The sequence below is a fragment of the Thamnophis elegans genome, chromosome Z, assembly GCF_009769535.1.
Source record: "Thamnophis elegans isolate rThaEle1 chromosome Z, rThaEle1.pri, whole genome shotgun sequence".
NCBI classification, from domain to species: Eukaryota; Metazoa; Chordata; class Lepidosauria; order Squamata; family Colubridae; genus Thamnophis; species Thamnophis elegans.
Window position 1 is genome coordinate 77,689,643 of NC_045558.1, and position 22,269 is coordinate 77,711,911.

General features: G+C 40.0%; 1 protein-coding gene across 1 annotated transcript in view; it reads left to right on the plus strand.

The window, feature by feature from the left end:
• CNTNAP2 (contactin associated protein 2) overlaps positions 1 to 22,269 on the plus strand; it is a 984,443-nt gene that overhangs the window by 797,459 nt on the left and 164,715 nt on the right. Inside the window, 1 exon segment of the mRNA XM_032235887.1 lies at positions 183 to 310. Within this exon segment, the coding sequence (XP_032091778.1) occupies positions 183 to 310 (128 nt within the window).

The window sequence follows — 22,269 nt, forward strand, 5'->3', positions numbered from 1 at the left end:
AGTGAAAACATGGAAGCTTATACTTGATGGTGGATCTAGAGGATCCAAGGCAGCAATAAAGGAATATTTTAGTGACACAGTGGTTAAAATGCAGTATTGCAGGCTGACTCTGCTCACTGCCAAGAATTCAATCCTGTTTAAACTATTAAATATGTTTGATTTTTCTTTCTTTTCATTCCTAGGAGAAAAGATGCTGGTCTTTTATCTTATAAGGACCATTTACCTATCAGTCAAGTGGTGGTTGGAGATATTGGTCGCCCAGGCTCTGATGCCAAGTTAACTGTGGGTGCTCTGCGTTGCCATGGAGACCGTAAGTGTGATTATTACTATTATTTTGTGTTAAAACCTCTTCTCATTCTGCTTCTCATAAAGCAGTCACTGCATCACCACTGAGAGAATTGAAGTATCAACATCCAGCTATTATTTTTGCAAATGAGGTGGATTGTAATAACTCAGTGAGCTCTTGTAGTATCTGTGAGATTTCACCCATATTACAAGAGAATTATATCATGACCAAGAATATCTAAGACATTCAGCTTGATAAAGTCCTTTAAGATATGCTTTTACATGATCTATATCAAAATATATCAATAATGTTTTTTCAAAAATATTTATAAAGAATTATTGTATACTGAATAGATATATTTGGTTTACTTCTTAAGTAAGGGCATTCATGTTTTATTGTGGAACCAATTAGATAACTTGGCCTATTCAATTAAGTATAGGTGAATAGTCCAAATTATCCAATTGATTAATATACACAGAAATACAAACCACAGAGAACAACTTTTAATATCTGCGATGCTGCTGAATGCTACTGTTAATGCTACTAGCACTACTATTTATATTGCAATGAACTTTAGAGAGATAAAAACAGTAGCATTATGACTAAGTTCATCATTGGAAATTTGTATACGAAGTTATAACCGGTGTGAATCATTGATGTTAATAAAGGTTAAAGTCATTTTGCAAATCAAAGCTGCTTTTTTATTATGTGTTTGAAACTTGAAGCCTAAATAAGGAAGTGTAAATCTCCAGTATCTGACTTGTTATTTAAGTTTGGCAATGTATTGTATTCAAATCATATGCAAAGCACAGCTCACATTTTTTTTCTTGAAAAATAATTTCCTGCTTTTTCCCAATATTACTCAACATAAACTATGCACTTAGTAGCATCAAGAGCTTCAGTCCTTATTATATTACTTCTCATCCTAAATTGGATATCGTCATATACACATACATATCACTTTCATTTAAAATTTAAATTGGATAACAGGATAGCAGATCAGCAGCAGATTCCCAGAATGCTTTTATGCTTTTTAATTTTATTTTAGTATAATTAATTATTTATAATTAAAATTTAAAAATTTATAATTATTATAATTTTTTATAATTAAATTCATATCAGTTTAGATTTTAATTTATTTATTATTTATTTTATTAATTAGACTTATATACCGCTTCATAGGGCTTTCAGCCCTCTCTAAGCGGTTTACAGATTTTTTTAGCAAATTGAGTCAGCAACTTGCCCCCACAGTCTGGGTCCTCATTTCACCCACCTCGGAAGGATGGAAGGCTGAGTCGACCTTGAGCCGGTGAGATTTGAACTGCTGAACTGCAGATCACAGTCAGCTGAAGTGGCCTGCAGTACTGCATCCTAACCACTGCGCCACCTCGGCTCTTAATGACTTCCTGCTACCTACTTTGTATGGTGTTTTTATTTTATATTTTATTGACTATACATTTTAACATGAAGTGATCCTTTCCTTTCTTTTGTTTATTGTTAATTGTTAATCACTCAGAAAGCTACAGTTATAATGCATAAATAAACTAACCCAGGGCTGCATTCTGACAGCACTGTAGTGCATCAGTCATTGCCCTCATAAGCTGTTGGGTGCTTAGTAACCTACTAACAAGATATATTGTGGCAGAGATTACCTAGATGTGACATTATCCTGCAATTTGCAGGCTACAATGTACAGTCACAGGAATAGTCCCTGGACTATGGTTCAACATAGTAGCTTGGAGCCAAAACACAATGTTGACCCCAAGGTTCAATGTGTTCCTACATATTAATGTTGATGGCACATAAATTGTCAATTAATAACAGCAATGCTAAATAATATATCATATTTGCTAACCATATATCCTTGAAAGTCTTAATGTAATGAGATTATAATACCTTGTGCTTATAATAACATATTAATAATTATTTCTGTTTGTAATAGTAAAAACATTTATGTTTCAGTCCTACTATTTTATGATCCTGACAAAGCCAACCTAAAGGAATTTGACTGGAAATATTTCTTAAATGTAACATAATATTTATTATTCAGGACTGCATTGTGATATTAAGCATGGCTATTCTGTATATTTTTGCTTCAAGCCTTTTATAACCTCATCCAAATTTAAAATGTGAGTTTAGAAAATTATTTTTCTACCTTATCCATCAGTCATTTCCTATAAAACCAATAGTATTGTTTGTGTCATTACTTTTTTCCATATTGTTTTATTTTCACATATTATTTTGAAAGGATTGTACTAGAGGTGAAAAAAAATCAAAATTGATAATTAATTTCCCAATGATTAAATAGTTTTCACATAATTTACTTTTAATGATGGAGTATAAATACCTTTCCTTTTAATTTTAAAACTATTAGCAGTATATTTTTAATTAAGATACATCATTATGTGATAACTTTTCTTTACATCTTAAAATTGAACAATGTTTACTTGTTTAATGTTTCTGGATCTTTAAGAATGTTTCTGTTTTACAGAGAAAATATTTTCTATGGGTTTTTTTTCTAAAGTTTCTGTTTTATTGGATGAGAATGTCTTGAGGGAATTAAGTTCCTTTTTCATCTTGTGAAATAATTTTCCACAAATAATATTAATCACTATTTGTCATGTATCATTCAGTTAGGTTAGACAGCAAAAGAAACTCCTGAGACATTTTTTTAAACCAAGAATATAACTTCAATGAAAATTCCATGTGGTTACAGAAGTAGAGAAACCAATTCTAACAATTTCACATGAAAACAGCAAAGGAAAACTTTCCCTTCCCCCACTTGACTTCCCATTGTCCATTGTCCACCAATCATTTGCACTCTCTTTGTTTTGGGAATGATCTGTCTGCCTCAGACTTCCCCAGTTAGGGACCTTGAAGTGTTGGGTCTGTCTCAGACTTCCATTGGCACTCTTGCATTCCAAATTTCTCTCCCCTCTCCCCTCCCCACTCCTGTTACAGTTGTCTGGTTGCAAACAGGACTTCATAGAAAGTAATCCATGACACTTTGCTTAACTCAATATAAGATTATTTGTTATTCTTTCATTGAGTTTGCCATGTGAAGATAGTAAAAAATGTGCCTATTCTAGAAATTGGTATTATACCATTAGTAAAATTAGTTCACAAGTTCATTTGTTGTTTTTACTTAGGATATAATTCTGTCATAGAAAAAAAAACCTCATCAGCTGAAGTGTTCATCTATTTCCCCTTATATTTCAAAAAGAATAAGATTTATTTCTGTAGGAATGTTTGTTTTCACTAGAGGTGTATTCTGCCGGTTCGCCCTGATTCAGGCGAACTGGTAGCAGCGGTGGGAGGTTCCGCCCACCCGCCCAGACATCATCAAGGATGCTCTGCACATGCAGAAGGTGTGCATACTCCCAGTTTTAAACCGGTAGCGAAGATAAAAGGATTTCATGCCTAGTTTCCACCCTTCTCAAAATAAACCATTACATGATATTATGTTACATGAGCAGAAAAACATTTAAGAACATTGTTAGGTACTTCATAATTAGTAATATTATACATTTATCAATGTATAGATAAATTTAAAGATAAATTTTGAATTGGAAAGCACACTTTTAATAAGATAACGTTTTAATAAGATAACATTTTAATAAGATAAAACTACAAATAGTTTTCTAGGAATGGCTGAGTTCTCATGAATCTTTAGCATTATTATTTGATATTTACAGAAGTTCTCCACTGTCAAAGGCTTATGTGTATGGCACATGCAAGAGGGCTAGAAACTCCTCATTTGTTGCATTTGTTGTGAAGGCTGGAACTGGCAAGGCAGGAAATAAGATTTTCCATGAATGTTCTTGGGTGTGACTGTGCACTTCTACAAAGAGATGAACTGCGTATAACTGATACCAGCTGTCACTCTCTCAGCATTTAGAAATCTGTAAAATTAATTTTTAAACCTAGTTTTTGCATGTTAATGAAATTGACTCTAGCAGCATTTAGTTTTCATCTTTTCATCATGTTTTTTAAAAATACCTTGCTTAGTTGCTAGACCAAACCCTCGCCCAAAATACAACTAATAGACTGGATGAATTTGGACCAGTCACTGTCTCTCAACTCAACTCACAATTATGAATTTTTAAGCAGAATGTTGCCTCTTATCTAAGTGATTTTTGGTTCCCAATTTGCAAAAAAAAACCAAAAACCAAAACTTATAACTCTTTTGGATCAGATTTTAACTTTTGTGTATGTGAATAATAGTTACATAATTTCTATTATCTGGAATCAGAGAAGCTCTGTAACCATGAAAGATATATGGTTGCTGCCTTCCAGAAATCACCACTATTAGTTTATAAACATATTACACAAATTAGAAGATTTAGACAAGATATTGGAGCTAAACTGGATATAACAGAAAGAGATAGTTATCCCTAAAAGATGAAGTAGGAAAAGATAGTCTAAAAGCCTCCAGAATATTTATATCATTCATCACTAAACTTTAGGTTTTTATGTTATTATTTTTTAAGACTCCCAACTATATAAAAAGACAATTTAATGAATCCAAATATTACTGAAACTCCCAAATATATTGTTCCAAAATTTAATTTATATATTTACAAGTACAAAAATATTAGGTTCAGAAAGAAAATGAATGCAAAGTGGCAAATATGATTATGTGATTTGATTAAAATGTGCATGCAATATTTTTATGATATGAAAGAGATTATATCCTTCTTGCATAATTCTACATGTATTCACTCTGAAATAAATCCATATAGAATGTTCTAGTGCCCTTGTATTTTCTGAATGAGTAGCATTCTCCTATGCCAGGTATTATTGAATTGAGCAGAACCATAAGTCAATGCCTCTTTGACTGGATTTAATCACAGTTAGTTTGACATAAATATTCTTGATAATTTATTAATAATTGTTCTCAGTCTGCTCCATGAAACTGAATTTCTTAAGAAAAATGAGAGTGATAAATTTCTTTACATGCCTTCTTTCTTCTTAATAGATAGGTATTTAATTCCTTATCAACATAGCTGTAGTTCTACAACAGTGGGGTCAAACTCAAGGCCAGCAGGCCAGATCTGGCCCTTGATGTGATTGGATCAGTGGGGCAGTCCTAGAAACAGTAAGGGTGGACCCTCGCTTCAGCCCAGCCAATCCCATCCTGACAGACATGCATTTGTGCAGGAGGCAGGGAGCACACATGCACACAGGCCTGGCCATGCCATCCCATCAGGCATGCCTAAGGTGACCAGATGTCACAATTTTGGCAGGACAGTCACGATTTTGCACCCCCGGGAGGTGCTGAAGAAAGACAGGCAGCTCAGCCTGATCCAGGACGACAGCCGCAACAGCGGCTTACAAACAGAGACAGAGAGACACACACACAGTGAGAAACACACACACAGGGAGGGAGGAGAGACAGAGAGAGACACACACACAGAGAGACAGACATACAGAGAACAACAGAGAGAGAGACGGAGGGAGGGAGATAGAGGCAAAGAGCCACACAGAGAGTGAGACACAAACAGATACAGAGAGAGGGAGAGAGAGAGAGAGAGAGAGAGAGAGAGAGAGAGGCTGAAGGAGTGTTTATGCACAGAAGGGGGATTTAAGAAACTTTGGAGTGAATCCAGGAAGAGTGAAGAGATGGAGGACTGGCTTTTTGCTCCGATTTCTGAGCCCACAGCTGTTATTGATGGAGGAGGAGGAGGACAAAGGAAGGGGTTGCATTTTGTCAGGCTGACAGCTCATTCTGTGGCGTTTTTAAAAAGTCCCTTTTGTTTTTTAAGCACAAAAGGAAAAATCTGCAAAAAGTCACGGGGAGCCCCTAGGATTGTTCCTCACAAAGCATCATGGTCACAGAGAATGCAAATGAAGGTGCTTATCTCCCCGCCTGGCTCCGTGTCCTTTTATTCAAATCGGAGTCACGCTGAGTCCCATTCAGAGGGCGGAGGGACGCTGTGCTTTTTTGTTTTGTTTTACCTATGTTCTCACAACCATGCAAAGGTGGGTTTTGTGCTACAAGGATTTTTCTTTCTTTCTTTCCCTGTCTGCGGTTCCGATTGCAGTTGCTTCGGATTAAAGCACCGTTTCTCATTCCTTGCAAAACTGGGGAAATAGCAGGGCTGCCTCCCTCCCCCCTTTCCTTGCAGCACCCTCAGTTGCAAAATGTTCCCCTGATTTGGTTTATAAGTTCGCAGCAATGCGATCCAACAAATAGGAAAGTTTTAATAAGATCTTCTGACTTTATTTGGTCTCTGCTGCACTCCACCCCCGCCTTAGCCCTTGGGTTTTGTCCCCTCCCAAGGAAAGAGTGGGAAGGAGAGGAAGGAGGGAGGGAGGGGGAAGGAAAAAAGAAGGGAGGGGGAAGAAGATGGAAGGAGAAAAGATGGAAGGAAGGAGAAAGAATAGAAGGAAGAAGGAGGAAGGAGAAGGAGGAAGATAGAAGAAGAAAGGAAGGAAGAAAAAGAAGAAGGGAGGGAGGGAGAAAAAAGGGAAGGAGGTAGGAAGAGAAGGGGAAGAGAGGGAAAGAGCAGAAAGATAAAGAGAATGAAGTTGATAGGCAAGAGGAAGGAGGAAGGACTTAAGAAAGAAAAAGGGAGAGAGAGGAAAGAAGAAAAGATGGAACTAGAAAGGAAAGAAGGGAGGGAGGAAAGGGGACGACAGGGAAAGAGCAGAAAGACAGAGAAAGTGAAGGTAGATAGGCAGAAGGAAGGAAGAAGGAAGAAGTAGGAAGGAGGGAATGTGAAAGGATGGACGGAGGAAGGAACAGAAGCGAAGGGGAAGAGAGAGATGGAAAGAGCAGAAAGACAGAGAAGGTAGATAGGCAAAAGAAAGGAAGCTGAAAGAATGGAAGGAGGAAGGAAGAGAAAAGGAGGAAGGGAGTGAGTGAGGAAGGAGAGGATGGAAGGAGAAAGGAAGGAAGAGAGGGAAAGAGCAGAAGATGGATAAGATGAAGGTAGATAAGCAAGAGGAATGAAGGAATGAAGAACTGAGGTGTCTTGAAGAGAGGGAAAACGTTTAGTGACCAAAGTTACAATGGCATTGAAAAAAGTGACTGATGACCATTTTTCACACTTAGCGACTGTTGCAGCATCCTCATGGTCACGTGATCAAAATTTTGTTTGGCAACAGATTCGTATTTATGATGGTTTCAGTGTCCTGGGGTCATTAATCGCTTTTTGTGAGCTTTTGACAAAATATAAATTTTTTAATCAAGCCCACCCCATTCCCCCCCCCCGGTCAAAGGTGTCCCTCTTTACCAATCTGAAAATCTGGTCACCTTAGGCATGCTTCATCTGTTTTTGCTTATGGTTGGAGAGCATGTTGCTGCTGGTCGTCTCCTCTGCCTCTCACGGGTCTTGCCCTTTACCCATGCATGGATTGCATTCCCCTCGTGCACCCGACACACCTCAGCACTGCCAACAGCTCATGCAGGTCCATTAGGCTGCTGCCATCATCGCCCAGAACACCAGGCACACCCAGCATGAAGGAGGCAAAGCAGCCAGCATTCCCAGCAGGCAAAAGACGCCACTGCAAGCAGGGAAAGCCGGATGCTCATTGGCGCTATGGCCACCCAGGTCCATCTGGGATCATGTGCCCATCCCCATCTCTACTGCCCATCTCCTAAGTGGTTATGGCACTGATGGGAATCTTGTTTCCCCTGCTCAGTGGGGCCAAAGTGCATTGGGTTTGCAAGGGGAATACACTCCAGGTGCAGGCCAAGGACTTGACCTGCTCTCCAACTGCAAACTAAAACAGACAGTGGGTTGGAGTAAATATGTCCAGTGGTTCACATGGATAGCCATCTGGGTGATAGCAGTGGGCTCCAGAGCCACAACATGTGCCAGCTAAGGGGACAGTAGGCTGTGGCTACAGCCAGAAACCATCCCCTTCTGCAGACAATGGGTGGCAAGCATAGGGTAGACAAGGGTTTCCGGCTGTTCCTGCCCTGCCCCTTATCACATCCCATGTGATGAGTCTCCCACACACTCCACCCCACATACCAGAGACCCCTGAATTTCTTCCTCAACCCCTCCTGGTCCATATGGGCACCTTCCATGCGAATGAGGTCAAGCTGGCCATGTCCTCTGGGCTATGCTCAGTCAGATGCTCTGACCATGCCCCTCCTCCCCCCCCCAACCCCTGGAGAGCAACTACAATGCTGATCTGGCCCCTCAATGAAATCGAGTTTGACACCCCTTTTGTAAGAAGTAGTTTGGTGGTTTGTTTCAAAAAGCCATACATGCAATTTTGCCTTATTCCTTAGAAACCTGTCTTCAACCAACTTCCAAAGTAATTATCTCCTGAATTTTTCTGATATGAGCAGAGATTGTTTGACAACTTAGCTGTTTATCACTCCATACACTATTAAAATGCTTGTGTCTATGTAAACTTTTGGGTGAAACAGTTCATAATGAGGCAATCTTTGTCAAGAAAGATACATTAAATAGATTAATTTACAGGATGCTGGAACCTATTACTTTGGAAATTTAGGGAAGTTGTAGCTGCTTCAACATGGCTGCTAATTGTGGTCACATGTTCTTTATTTTCAATGTTCCTCATGTTTCCAGCCACTTATGGAAACCCTCACTCCCTCCCTCACCCAGCAGCAGCTAATTCGGGCCCAACCCATTCAGCGGGTCACATGCTCGACCTCGTATTCCTCTCGGAGCAGTGGACTTGTGATCTTGGTCTGAGGGGTAACGAGATCATACCCCTGTCATGGTCAGACCACTGCCTACTGAGGCTTGACTTCCGGAGGCCAAACCCCCACTGTAGGGAGGAGGAACCGACCAGGTGGTTCCGCCCCAGGCGACTTATGGACCCTCTGAGGTTCCAGACGGAGCTTGGGGTTATTCCTGATACTCTCGCCCACAGTTCGGCGGAGACTCTGGTTGCTGCCTGGCACTCGGCAGCATCGGAGTCCCTCGAATGGATTGCGCCACTACGGCCCCTCCAGGTCGGTGGTTCCCGGAGGCCTCCTTGGTTCACCGAGGAGCTCCGGGAGAAGAAGCGCCGGAGGAGACGCTTAGAGCACCTGTGGAGGTCCGATAAGTCCGAATCGAACCGAGCACTTTTGACAACTTGCACCAAGGAATATATCAGGGCATTGAGGACAGCAAAAAGAACATATATTGCCACCTTGGTTGCGTCTGCTGAGTCCCGCCCAGCCGCCCTGTTTAGGATAACCCGCTCCCTCCTAAATAGGAGGGATGTGGGGGATCCCCTGCAGGGTAAGGCTGAGGATTATGTCCAGTTCTTAGCGGACAAAGTTGCTCGGTTTCAGTCGGACTTGGACTCCACCTTTGCAGATCCAGCCGAGGCACAAGGGGATAACTTGGCAGACCATCTCTGGGTTGAGTTTCAGGATGTTGCCTCTGGGGATGTGGACAAGGCCATACGAGCTGTGAGTGCCTCCATCTGTATACTGTACCCGTGTCCCTCCTGGCTGGTTGCCAACAGCAGTGAGGTGACACGAGGCTGGATCCAGGCGGTCGTTACCGCCTCCCTTCGGGCACTTAAAGCGGCGGTGGTGAGACCCCTCCTGAAGAAACCATCCTTGGATCCAGCCGTTTTCAACAATTACCATCCAGTCTCCAACCTCCCCTTTGTCGGGAAGGTTGTTGAGAAGGTGGTGGCCTTCCAGCTTCAACGGTCCTTGGAGGAAGCTAGTTACCTTGACCCCTTCCAGTCCGGCTTCAGACCTGGTTACAGCACAGAAATCGCTTTGGTCGCATTGACCGATGATCTCTGGAGAGCCAGGGATAGAGGCCATGCGTCCATCCTGGTTCTCCTTCACCTCTCGGCGGCTTTCGATACCATCGACCATGGTATCCTTCTGTGACGACTGCAGGAGGTGGGGGTGGGAGGCACTGTTTTGCAGTGGTTCTCCTCCTACCTCTCGGACAGGTCGCAGTCGGTGTTGGTGGGGGGGCAGAGATCGTCCCCTAGGCCCCTAACATATGGGGTGCCACAGGGTTCGGTCTTATCCCCCCTACTATTTAACATCTACATGAAACCGCTGTGCGAGATCATTCGGAGGCACGGGATAAAATACCACCAATACGCGGACGACACTCAGTTGTATCTGTCCGCCCCGTGCCAACTCAATGAAGCGGTGGACGTGATGAACCGGGGTCTTGAGGCCGTTAAGAACTGGATGAGAGCTAACAAACTGATACTCAACCCGGACAAGACCGAGTGGCTGTTGTGTTTCCCTCCCAATAATTTGGCCAGTGTTCCATCACTCAGGCTGGAGGGTCAAATTCTACACCCCTCAGATAGGGTTCGCAACTTGGGAGTCCTCCTGGACCCACAGCTGACTTTTGACCATCATTTGTCGGCTGTGACCAGGGGGGCATTTGCTCAGGTTCGCCTGGTGCGCCAGTTGCGACCCTACCTGAACCGGGAGGCCCTCACAACAGTCACTCGAGCCCTTGTGACCTCTAGGCTGGAATACTGCAACGTGCTCTACATGGGGCTGCCCTTGAAGAGCATCCGGCGACTTCAGCTAGTCCAGAATGCGGCCGCGCGAGTGATTGTGGGCGCACCGCGGTTCGCCCACATAACACCCATCCTCCGCGAGCTGCGCTGGCTACCTGTTGATCTCCGGGTGCGCTTCAAGGTGCTACTTACCATCCATAAAGCCCTCCATGGTAGTGGATCTGAGTACTTGAGAGACCGCCTCCTGCCAATTACCTCCCTTCGACCTATTAGATCGCACAGATTAGGCCTCCTCCGAGTTCCATCCGCCAGTCAGTGTCGACTGGCGACTACGCGGAGGAGAGCCTTCTCAGTAGCAGCTCCGACCCTTTGGAACAATCTCCCCGTGGAGATTCGCACCCTCACCACCGTCCAGACCTTCCGCACAGCCCTTAAGATCTGGCTATCCCGTCAGGCCTGGGGATAAAGATTCTAATCCACCCCACCCGAATGTTGAATGAAAGTTGTGTTTTATCGTTTTATTTTTTTACTCACGTATTGTCTTATGTTTTGTCTTGCACTCCCCCTCCCATGAATTGTAAGCCGCCCTGAGTCCCCTCAGGGAAAAGGGCGGCCTATAAGTAATAAATAAAATAAATAAATAATAAATAAAATTTACCTATCTTCTGGGAAGGGAAGGGAAGGGAAGGGAAGGGAAGGGAAAGGAAAGGAAAGGAAAGGAAAGGAAGAGGGAGAGGGAGAGGGAGAGGGAGAGGGAGATAGAGGGAGGAACAAACAGAAACCACATTCACTGAATGGCACAACAAAGTACTGGCATTGTGTAGGAGAACATCTGCAGTGTGTGCTCCTCCCAAGTCCAGATAACAGTGCTAAGATCCTATGAAACTTCCAGATCCAGACAGAAATGTATATATTAGCCAATCAATCAGACATCTTAGTAGTAAATAAGTTCCAGAATATAGTAGTGCAGAAAGTGGAGTGGAGGTGCCAAGTGACAGCAATATCAAGAAGAAAAAGTATGAAAAGCTGGAGAAGCACCAACTAAAGGAGGAATTCAAGAAAAAGTGGAAAATAAACACCAAATTGGTCCCAGCTGTGGTAGGAGCACTTGGGATTGTGACTCCTTCCCTTGGGCAATTGTTCTAACAAAACCCAGGGACATTAATGAAATTCTTTGTCTATAGTGCAGTGCTAGGAACAGCCATAAAAGTGAGAAGGGAATTTTTAAAAAAGGAATTGTTATTAAACAAGGATAACATTATAAACACTATTCTTAATCTATTTTCATACATCCTTTTTAAAAAAGGAACTCTTCAATCATTAGGAAACTCGGAATTCTTGTTCCATGCTGAGAGCAGAAATACTTGACATTTGTCATAATAATTTTAGCAGAAGAACTGTAATTCACATTGCAATAATAATTTCTGCAATGGTGAATGAGATCTCTTATTCTCTCTTCCAAATATTCTTCACATCAATTTGACATAGCCTTACAATTATAAAATCTAGATACTGTCAAAATACTCTAGGCCTGTCAAAATACTCTAGTACTTATTTAGTCTAATACTTAAGTAGACCACAACCTACTTCTTAGTAAGTTAGAAAAATGTGGGGTAGATCCACCAGGTGTATTCATAACTGGCTGAAAAACTGCACATATGTGTAGTCCTTAATTGAACTACATCTACCTGGAAGGAAGGAAGCAGTGGGGTACCCAAAATACTCTTCAATATCTTCGTAAAGAATTTAAACAAGGGAATAGAAGAGGAATTTGCAGAGAACACTAAGCTGGCAGGAATAGCCAACGTTCCAGAAGATAGGCTCAAGATCAAGAAGGATCTTGACAAAGTTGACTCTATCTAACAAAATGAATTTCTTGTATGCAAGAAAAATCAAATGTATAGGTAATAATAGGTGGAACCTGGCTCAATAGCAGTAGCTGTAAGAGGAATCTTGCAGTCCTAGTGGACAATCACTTAATATGAACCAGCAGTGTGCTGCAGCTGGCAAAAAGCCAATGTAATCCTAAACTGCATTAGCAGAGGGATAGAATCAAGATAATGTGAAGTGTTAGTACTACAGTATTTTATAAGGCTTTGGTAAGGCCACATTTCAAATATTGCATCATTTTGGTTGCCACAATAATAAAGATGTTGAGACTCTGGAAAGAATGCAAAGAGCACAAAAATAATTAGGAGGTGAGAAAGCAACATGGAACTAAGAAACCTAGAAATTTCCTGACAGTAAGGATATTGGAAAGTCATTTGTCCAGAATAATATAGGATTTCCTGCTTGAACAGTGGGTTGGATTACAAGACCTAGGTTCCTTCCAACTCTGTTATTCTCTTACTCTGTTATTCTGTCTACATATAAAATGTCAAGGAAAGTAATTCTACCTGAATTTACTTTAGCAATATTTAAGCATATTAAAGTGTCTGATTATAAACCCCGTAGCCTGAGTTACTTAGTAGAACAGATAGCTATAGGCATCTATTTAACAAGTTTACACTACAATTCACAATACATTTAAACTTCAGTTAGATAATGTTTATATATTGATCAAATCATACTCATCTCTACTTAAAAACAATTGTCTTTGGCATTCTGTTGTCATTGTGCAATGTTGCAAGACAAATTTCTATGTACCACTTTGTTTACAAAGAACAACTGTCAGCAGTTCAAACAATTAACTCTGGTTGAATTTGTAATGGTATATTTTAATAGATATTTCCCAATAAATTTAAAAGAACATATTATTTTATTTTAATCTAGCCCAACCCACCTCTCAGGTTGTTATCATGGGGAAAATAGGGGCAGGAGAATTAGGTACATTCACCACCTTAAGTTGACCAAATATTTTTTTAAAAACATATAATAAAAATATACAACAACAATACAGCAACTACAAATATAAATATTGGCTTCCTTTTCATGTTCCTCTAATTGCAGCATTAAGATTCCTAAACTATTCTTTTTTTATTAAAAGTTTTTTTTTTATTTTAAATTTTCAAACAAACACAACACAAAGAATCCTCCTTCTTTACCTACTGTAGAAAGTGTATCAGTTGGTTACAAAAAGCTTTCGTGCGTCTCTTCCACTGTCGTCACAAAATTCGTATTAACTCAAGTATTTTAAATCAGATATTTTATACATATTACCATCATCATACCTCCATTTTCATTTGACTATAATTGTTTAAGCATCCTTCATCATAAAATATACCAAGATTTAAAACCTGACCACATACTGGCATTTCATTTGTTATTTCTAATGTCCTCCAATAACATTATATCCTTATGGCCTATTCTGACTAAACATCAATAATATTTAGTAACAAAAATTTCTAATCCTCCTTTCCAAATCACTGTTTACAATTTACATCCAATTTCCTTATGCTGTACCAATACATACATACATACATACATACATACATACATACATACATACATTGTTATCATTATTATCCCTCCTAAACTTTATCCATTACCATAGCATTTCCCCCTAATAATCAAAACTTAGCTAAATTCAACTTAGTTCTTTTTTATTAACCTTTATATATAACCAAATAATTTCTAATCTTCCTTTCATAGATACCATTCAATATTCATATCCAATTACTACTTGTCAAACCAATACATATCCATACATTATTATCATTATCAGTTGTTTATTTAACCATATCTATTGTCATTAAATTTCACTAAGTTTAACTAGTTTTAAATTATACACTTTCATCTATCAACCTGTATCTTTCCAGTAGCAAAACAGTCTCATGTCTTCTGCCATTTGTGGTATCAGTCCTCTAATCATCTGCTTAATCAAATTTGTATGGACTCCTCTTTGCAACTCATTGCTTATTGAGTCTCTCATGTAATTTTGATGCCCTTCTTCTGTTTCCTTGATCAGCTTATCTTTAATTGTCAGTGGTGTTATCAATGAAGTTGCTAATAAAATTTCTCTCTTTAAATCCATAAATTCTTTTGTTTTTTCTTCTTCTGTATCTTGCCATCTGGGGTAGAGTTCCCTTCTATTTAATTCCTCTTTCCGTATTCCAGACACTTTCCATTTCCAGACACAAACCAATCCCCATAGATATCAGCAGATTTGATTTCTTTGTGATCATTTTTCTCTTCGGTTTTTAGGACTCTAACCTCTACTTTTTCCACTTGATAAACATCTCCAACTTCCTCATCATATTTTACTGTTAGATGCTCTAGATTTTCCAACTTCTTCTCCATCCTCTCAAATGTGTTTGATAATTTCTGAATTTCAAACATTATCTTTTGCAAACTTAAAGCTTCTTTCTGCTGTTGAAGTTGTGCCATAATTTCCAGCTGACAAATACTGCTGCTCAGGCTTGAAGAATTTTTACAAAGTTAAATATAAATTCACAGTAAAATCTTCTTTTCACTTTCTCTGGTTAGAGATATAGTTCAAAAGGACACCTGTATAAACAATTTGTCCTTTGGTTCTTATCACTCTCTATAAGCAAACTGTGAGACTTTGAATTTCCAAGCCAGACTGTTCATTGAGGAAAATGAAAGTGCTTTGTTTCCAATACACAAGCCTCCAGCCTCCGAGCAGCAGCACCAACTTTCTCTCTGTTGTTAGAATTCTCTTTGTTTCCTTCTTTTCTTTTCTTTTATATTCCAAGTTAAAAAATAAAAATCAAGTTCTTGAGTAAAATAGAGGAGAAAAAGAGGAAAACACATGTATTAATGAGGAAGGAGAATTTTAGTGTCATGTTCCAGCATTCACATTGCATACAAACAGAGATTCAGTTTGTTTGGTGAAAAACCTTTATCTCTATCTAAGAAACTACATGATAACCAGCACTAAATGACAATGATACAAAGGTAATCAAATCCAAGTCAGTTCTAACCAAGTTAACACCATCACCCATATATATATATACCATTACCCCACCCAGCTCCACCCACAACTCCACCCAGATGACACCTACCCACCATCACCAATCACCATGACCCACACCCTCAGCCACACCTCCACTCAGTGTCATCCCTTGAAATATTGAAGGGATTGTTCGCACATGAGCCAATACTGAGACATCCTGATCCAGCCAGGAAATTTATAGTGCAGGCAGATGCGAGCAATGTAGCAGTGGGAGCTGTCTTACTCCAACTAAATAAAAAATGAGAGCTGCAGCCATGTGCCTATACCTCCCGCAAACTAAGTGACGCAGAACAACACTGGGCTATATGGGAAAAGGGTGCAATGGACGCTGCTTACATGGAGGCCTTTACTTGAGGGAGTTATGGTCCCCTTTGACCACAAGAACCTAGAGGCTCTACAATCTCCCCGGAAGCTGTCATCCAAGCAAGTACGATGGGCGCTCTATTTCCGTAGGTTTAACTTCCAACTGAAATATATTCCTAGTGGGCGAAATTTTATGGCAGATGCTTTGCACAGAAGCCACAATTTAATAGTGATCGAGAGCAGACCTTCCAGCCTATATTTCCCCAGTCGGCGAATATAGCTTTAGCGGCCAGTGGTCAGGGCAGAAAGCCTCCAATTGATATCACACAGTCTATTAGAGATGCACTTCCACTAGACCCTTGGTTCCAGGTGAATCAGCAGACTCTAACCAAAAGAGATGGTTTAGCCTGGAAAGGGCCAAAAATATATGTTCCAACAGAACAATGGATAGCGGTTTTACAGCCTTCTCATGATTCATGGGTAGCAGGACATTATGGATTCCTGGAAACACTGCATTTGGTGAATCGGCAGTTTTGGTGGCCAAATATGAAGCGGGATATTGAGGAATATGTTCGGGGTTGTAATGTTTGTGCAACTATGAAACAATGGCCAGGAAAGCCACCTGGCTTGTTACAACAAGTAGCAAAGCCCACTCGGCCCTGGGAAGACATAGCAATGGATTTCATTGTAGAGCTTCCAGAGAGTAGAGGGAATACTGTTATCTGGATAGTAGTTGATTTGTTCTCAAAACAGGCTCGTTTCATTGCCTGTCCAGGGCTTCCGTCAGCTAAAAAATTGGCAAAACTATTCCTAGTTCATATTTACTGTTTGCATGGTGTACCTAAATGTATAATTTCAGATCGTGGGATACAGTTAACTGCTCAATTTTGGCGCAGTTTCCTGAAGAGGTTGGGGTCCTCTCAGGGTTTGAGTTCTGCGTTCCATTCGGATACGAACGGCACAACAGAGAGAACTAATGCTGCAGTGGAACGGTATCTCCGTTGTTAAGTTCATTACCAGCAAACTGACTGAGCATGTCTACTGCCATTTGCTGAACTTGCACATAACAATGCAGTACGTAGTAGTACTGGGTATACTCCCTACCATATTGTGAATGGGTTTGATTTCATGGCTATACTTGAATGTCCTCAAGCCACTGCTGATCACAGAACTATAAAGGAATGGATAGACTACATGTATCCAGTGTGGGAAAATGTCTGAAAAGCATTGCGGGTTGCAGCAGACACATATAAGAGACATGCCGACAAGAAATGCAGTCCATACCAATGTTTCGGGTCGGGGGTAATGTATTTTTAATCTACCAAGTATATATGCCTTAAAGTGCCCTATCGTAAGCTGGATCCCAAGTTCATAGGTCCATTCCCAATCGTCAGAGTAATTAATCCGGTCATGGTAGAATTAAAGCTGCCTCCCATGTTGGGGAAAACCCACCCGGTGTTTCACAGCAGTTTACTCAAACCGGTGACCACCACTGGGCTGTGTAATCTTCCAATACCACCGTCTCCAGTGCAGGTTGATGGTGAACGCCATTATGAAATCGAAAAGATAGTAGATTTCTGTCATCGTCATGGCACTTTACAGTATTTAGTAGTTTAGAAGGGATACCCGTTTACAGACACATCGTTGGTGATGTCATCTGAGGTGCGCGCACCACGCCTGATTGCCCAGTTCCATCATCGATACCCGAATAAACCTATAGAAGATACTGCTAATAGCACTTTTTGTCTTCTAGAATCCTCTTCACTGGTAGGGGGGCGGCATGTCTTGTCCACTTCCAGCTGGCCATGTATAGACTGGATGGCCACTAGTTACTGCCTGTGGCAGCCAACGTTGAGTTCTGTCGTCACTTAGCGGTTTCCTTTGCTGTTTGGGTGGAAGCCTCGAAGGCAACTGTGGGTCTAGCTCCCTGCCACTGGCCTGGGTATATTCCTGGGATCAGAGACGTGCAGTCAGGGGAGGCAGGGGAGGCAGGGCCTCACCACTGACATCCTGAAAAGAAAAAAATAAATAAAAGGATAAAGACTGAGATAGTTGCTGCCAGAGTCACAGTGGATGACTCTGCTTAGTGCTTAACTGCAAGAGGAGGCGAGAGAACCACGTGCCTCCTTTACTCTATCTTTATGATCACTTGAGCAGAGTTAAGCAAGGGTTAAAAGGCAAAAAATTCCTTATGCAAAGGGGGCACATGGTTCTCTCACCTCCTCCTGCAGAGGGCACTTTTTTAGAGGCTTTTTTTTAAACAGTTAAGCAGAGTCATCCACATGGTGACTCTAGCAGCAACTAGCCCAGCCTGGCTTCAGCAGGTCTTGCCTTTTTCTTTTTACATTTTCACATTTTCATCATGGCAGAAAAGAGGAGAGTTGAAATCCTTTGTGACACAGCTGGAAAAGGTATGTGGGTCAGAGGAATTCAAAATAATTGCAATTTGTAAGTAATTGTAATTTGTATTATTGTAATTAATTTGTGTGTGTGTGTGTGTCTTTGTGTTTTACCCGCCTCTGCTGGCACACGGGCTGGCACTTTATTCTTTATTTTTTATTTTTTTTAAACTTTAAAGTGCATGACACTGCGCCAGTTCAGCATGCCTCCTTGGCTGCAAAAGCGGGGAGGTCCTCTGGGGGTGTGCAGAGTGCCGCCTTCATTAAATCCAAGTCGGGCCGAGTTTCCTTTTTTTTTTAACCATGAGGCAGTTTAATGGGATGGAGTGGCTGCATTGAATCATGAGGGCTCACGGACACACACAGCTGTCTTTAAAGTGCCAGTGCGGCTTTTCACCATAGAGCGGATCACATACCACTGTATGGCCGGCACAGCGGATGGCAGCCTGAGGGCTGACATTTAGTCCATAAGTTGCAATAATAATAATAATAAAAGATAGAAGAAGAAAACTTAATCCATTAGTTTTAAGAGGCTAAAAAAAATAGCATTTAAGAGCAAAACCATTCAAAACTTAATTCCGCTGTTTATTTCTTTTGTTCTCAGATTTAAATTAATTTTAAGTTTTTTGTAGGCAGTCTCTTTTAAAATGGTAAAAATTCCTCACCAGCTGTAAACACTTTCTTTTTCTGTTTTCTTCCGCTCGGAGCTGTCCCAACTTCATCAGCCTAGGGGCTGTGCTTTTATCGCCAGCTAGAAGAACTTCTTGTGGGTCGATCAGGGACTTTGCGGTGTCCCTGTAATCAGCAGGACTTATTCTTCCAGTTCGCTGTATCTACGGGACGCTTTAGGTCCAATTGGACCACCTAGCGATAAAAGTTTCAGCCGCGATCTCAGAGCATTGAGATCGCATGTCCGTCTTGTAGCGACATTGGCTCCTCCTCTAGATTCCTAAACTATTCTTAAAGTACATAATATTTCATCAAGCTGTGAATGGCATGTCCAGGAAGTGGATAACCTCCACCTCTTTTTTTATGCAGAGGCAAGCAAGTGTCGTATTTAATCATTCAACATTCTTCTCCATTAGCATTTTGGCTTTAAGTATAAGAGACACCAGATACCTCTTACCTTCTTTGACCACATAATGTGTGTCCAGATAATTCTGAACCCAACTGTGCTTAGGTTCTTATAAACCTCAGTTTACCATTCCTTTGAAAGAGTTGCAGATTAGACCTTTAAGTACAGGACCACAGTTTTTTGAATTTGTATAAGAATTAACAAAACAGGCATTTTTTGTTAAAAATGAGTGTCATTTTTTGTTTTAAAATGGGAGCCATAATTCTCCAACCCCTAGGAGTAGCAATAGCCCACACACCCACAGCCATACTCCATCAGGAATTATTCAGAACCCAAGACAAAATGCAGAAGGATGAAAGAAACAATGTAATCTACAAAATCAACTGCAACAATTGCAACCAATTCCACATGGGACAAGTATCACATAATTAAAAATCAGGATCCACAAATACTGGTTGGCAGTCAAACATCATGATCCCAAATCCTTAATCTCTACCCATACCGATACCAAACAGCACCAGTTCGATTGGAGCAACACAAAAAATCATTGGCCACACCACCACCCACAACAATGCTCATGAGTTCATTAAAGCCTGGGATTCCACAAGCAATTCCATCAACAGACACACTGATCTACAACCAGCCTATGAACCCCTCAGAATCCAAATCAACTGCACAGCCAACCAGAGACAGCACCGACCCTCAACCAATTCACACAAGCCCCCTACCAGCAGTTCATTTTCTGATGACCTCACCTGATGTAACCTCCCCATCACAAGACTCACTGATGACTTTCACCTGACCCATCATAAGGCCCATTACAAAGCCCCCACTTGACACAGCCATACCTAAAGCCCTCATAAACAGAAGATCACTGACATCCCCTAAACTCCGCTGAAGCTGTTACTTAGCCTGGTAATGAAACAATTGGAACCAACATGTTCCCTCTGAGAATGAACCTTCACCCTCAAAACAGACACTTATAACAAAAATATTGTATATAAAGATAAATATGATGTAATTGAATAAATGCTATGAAAAATAGACTTTGCACTGATTTATTCAACAAAAAGAATAATTGATATACCATTTCTTTAGGTGGAAAAAGTAATTGGCTCTAATACATACTATTTTGCCAGAAATAAACTCCAGGAGATATTTTACAACTATTTACCATTCTCTAAACGTTGATGGAAGGAAATAGTTCCCATTTTTCCACCCAGATATTTTTTCCCAGTTTTTGCAGTTCATTTCAAATAACTCTGCAGTATCTCAGTAGAATTTAGATTTTAGATTTTGCCAATAAAATTTATCAGATCTTCCTCACATGTTCTTACTTTGCATCATATTCACCAGCCACTTTGGGGGCTTCTTTTGAACATGTTTTGTAATTCTCTCAAATAGTACTGCTCTGAAATACCCCTTTTGCAAAATAGTTTTATTCTGAAATTGTGCTAACCCTATGTTCAAATTTTTTTAGTCCTCTTTGAACATGCCTATTCCAGAAAAAAGAAAGAGCAAGTTTTGACACATACTTTAATATGAAGCTCTCTCATCATCTGTTAAAACTTGTCTCATTCCAACACCAAGTACAATCTGGATGTATTTCTCAAATGCTGTTCATATATGGTGTTTGGAGACCAGAATATGGCAAGCTATACTATTCTTACTAGATGAAGCTGATGTTTCTCCCTAAAAATTTAGTACCATAAGCATTAAAAGACAAGTTTCAAAGTAGGTGGAAACCAGCCACTTATAACAAGCGCATTATCTTAGAACTCTTCCCCCACTTAACTGTTATCTTTGGGCTAGGATACAAAAAGATATCCTACCTTTTATGAGTATGCCCTTGAGGCTCAGGAAAAGTAGAACTATTGAACATGTTCTTTTGTACCACTAGTTTTACACAGCATCCCAAAATACTCTAGTTGCCCAACTCCTGATTAATAAAACAAGATATAATGACCAGCAGTACAATCATTTCTTATTTTATTATATTAATTCTGAAATAGTATATAAAATTGCCAGTTCTTATGTGGTAGCATACAAATTAAACAAAAAATAATTAAAAGCAATTGTATTTGTTTGAGTAGGAAACACTCAGCATTATCCACTGGCCATTTTTTAACATCAGCTACTATATTGTATCTTTCTCAGATTTGTCAGGGGCTCTATAATGCTATATTTTAGATTAGTTTTAACTAATAAGAATTAAAACGTTTAGCATATTTTTCTATGTATTACTCTTTTTTTCTTTTATGTTCTGGGTATTTGAACATTTTCTCTATTCTTCAATTCTTTCTTCTGGTTAATGACTAGAATAAAGTTATTTCACCTGAATTACTGCCATTGGAAAATGTATACAAAAACAAATATGTCCTATTTGCAAAATGATTCTCCATTTGCTAACATAAATGTATGGAACTCAAATAAAATAAACTGTAGTTAAATATTTACATATCACATTTTATTTATCATCTACAGCAAAAAGTTTATTGTTAAACAGGGAGGCCACAGTGTGATAATTAGATACGTAAGTTATAAAAGCAACAAGTTTGTCCCAGCAGCTGTTAAACTGTTCACAACTATAAAGTGATTTCACTTTTGTTTTATAGTACACAACACTGCCCTCAAAAAGACATAAAGTCTTTAAAGGTAAGTTTAGTTCAGGTTTATAGGGATCATTATTCATGCCCCTCCCTTTATCTGTAACATTTTTTGAGACTTGAACTAGGATCTCTTTCCATATCCAACTACATAAGAACATATTGCCTAAACTTAATTGAAACTAAAATTTGGAAAGGATTCATTGGCCAAATTCATTCGTATAAATACATTTAATTCTGCATGGAAGAAAATTATTGATTTT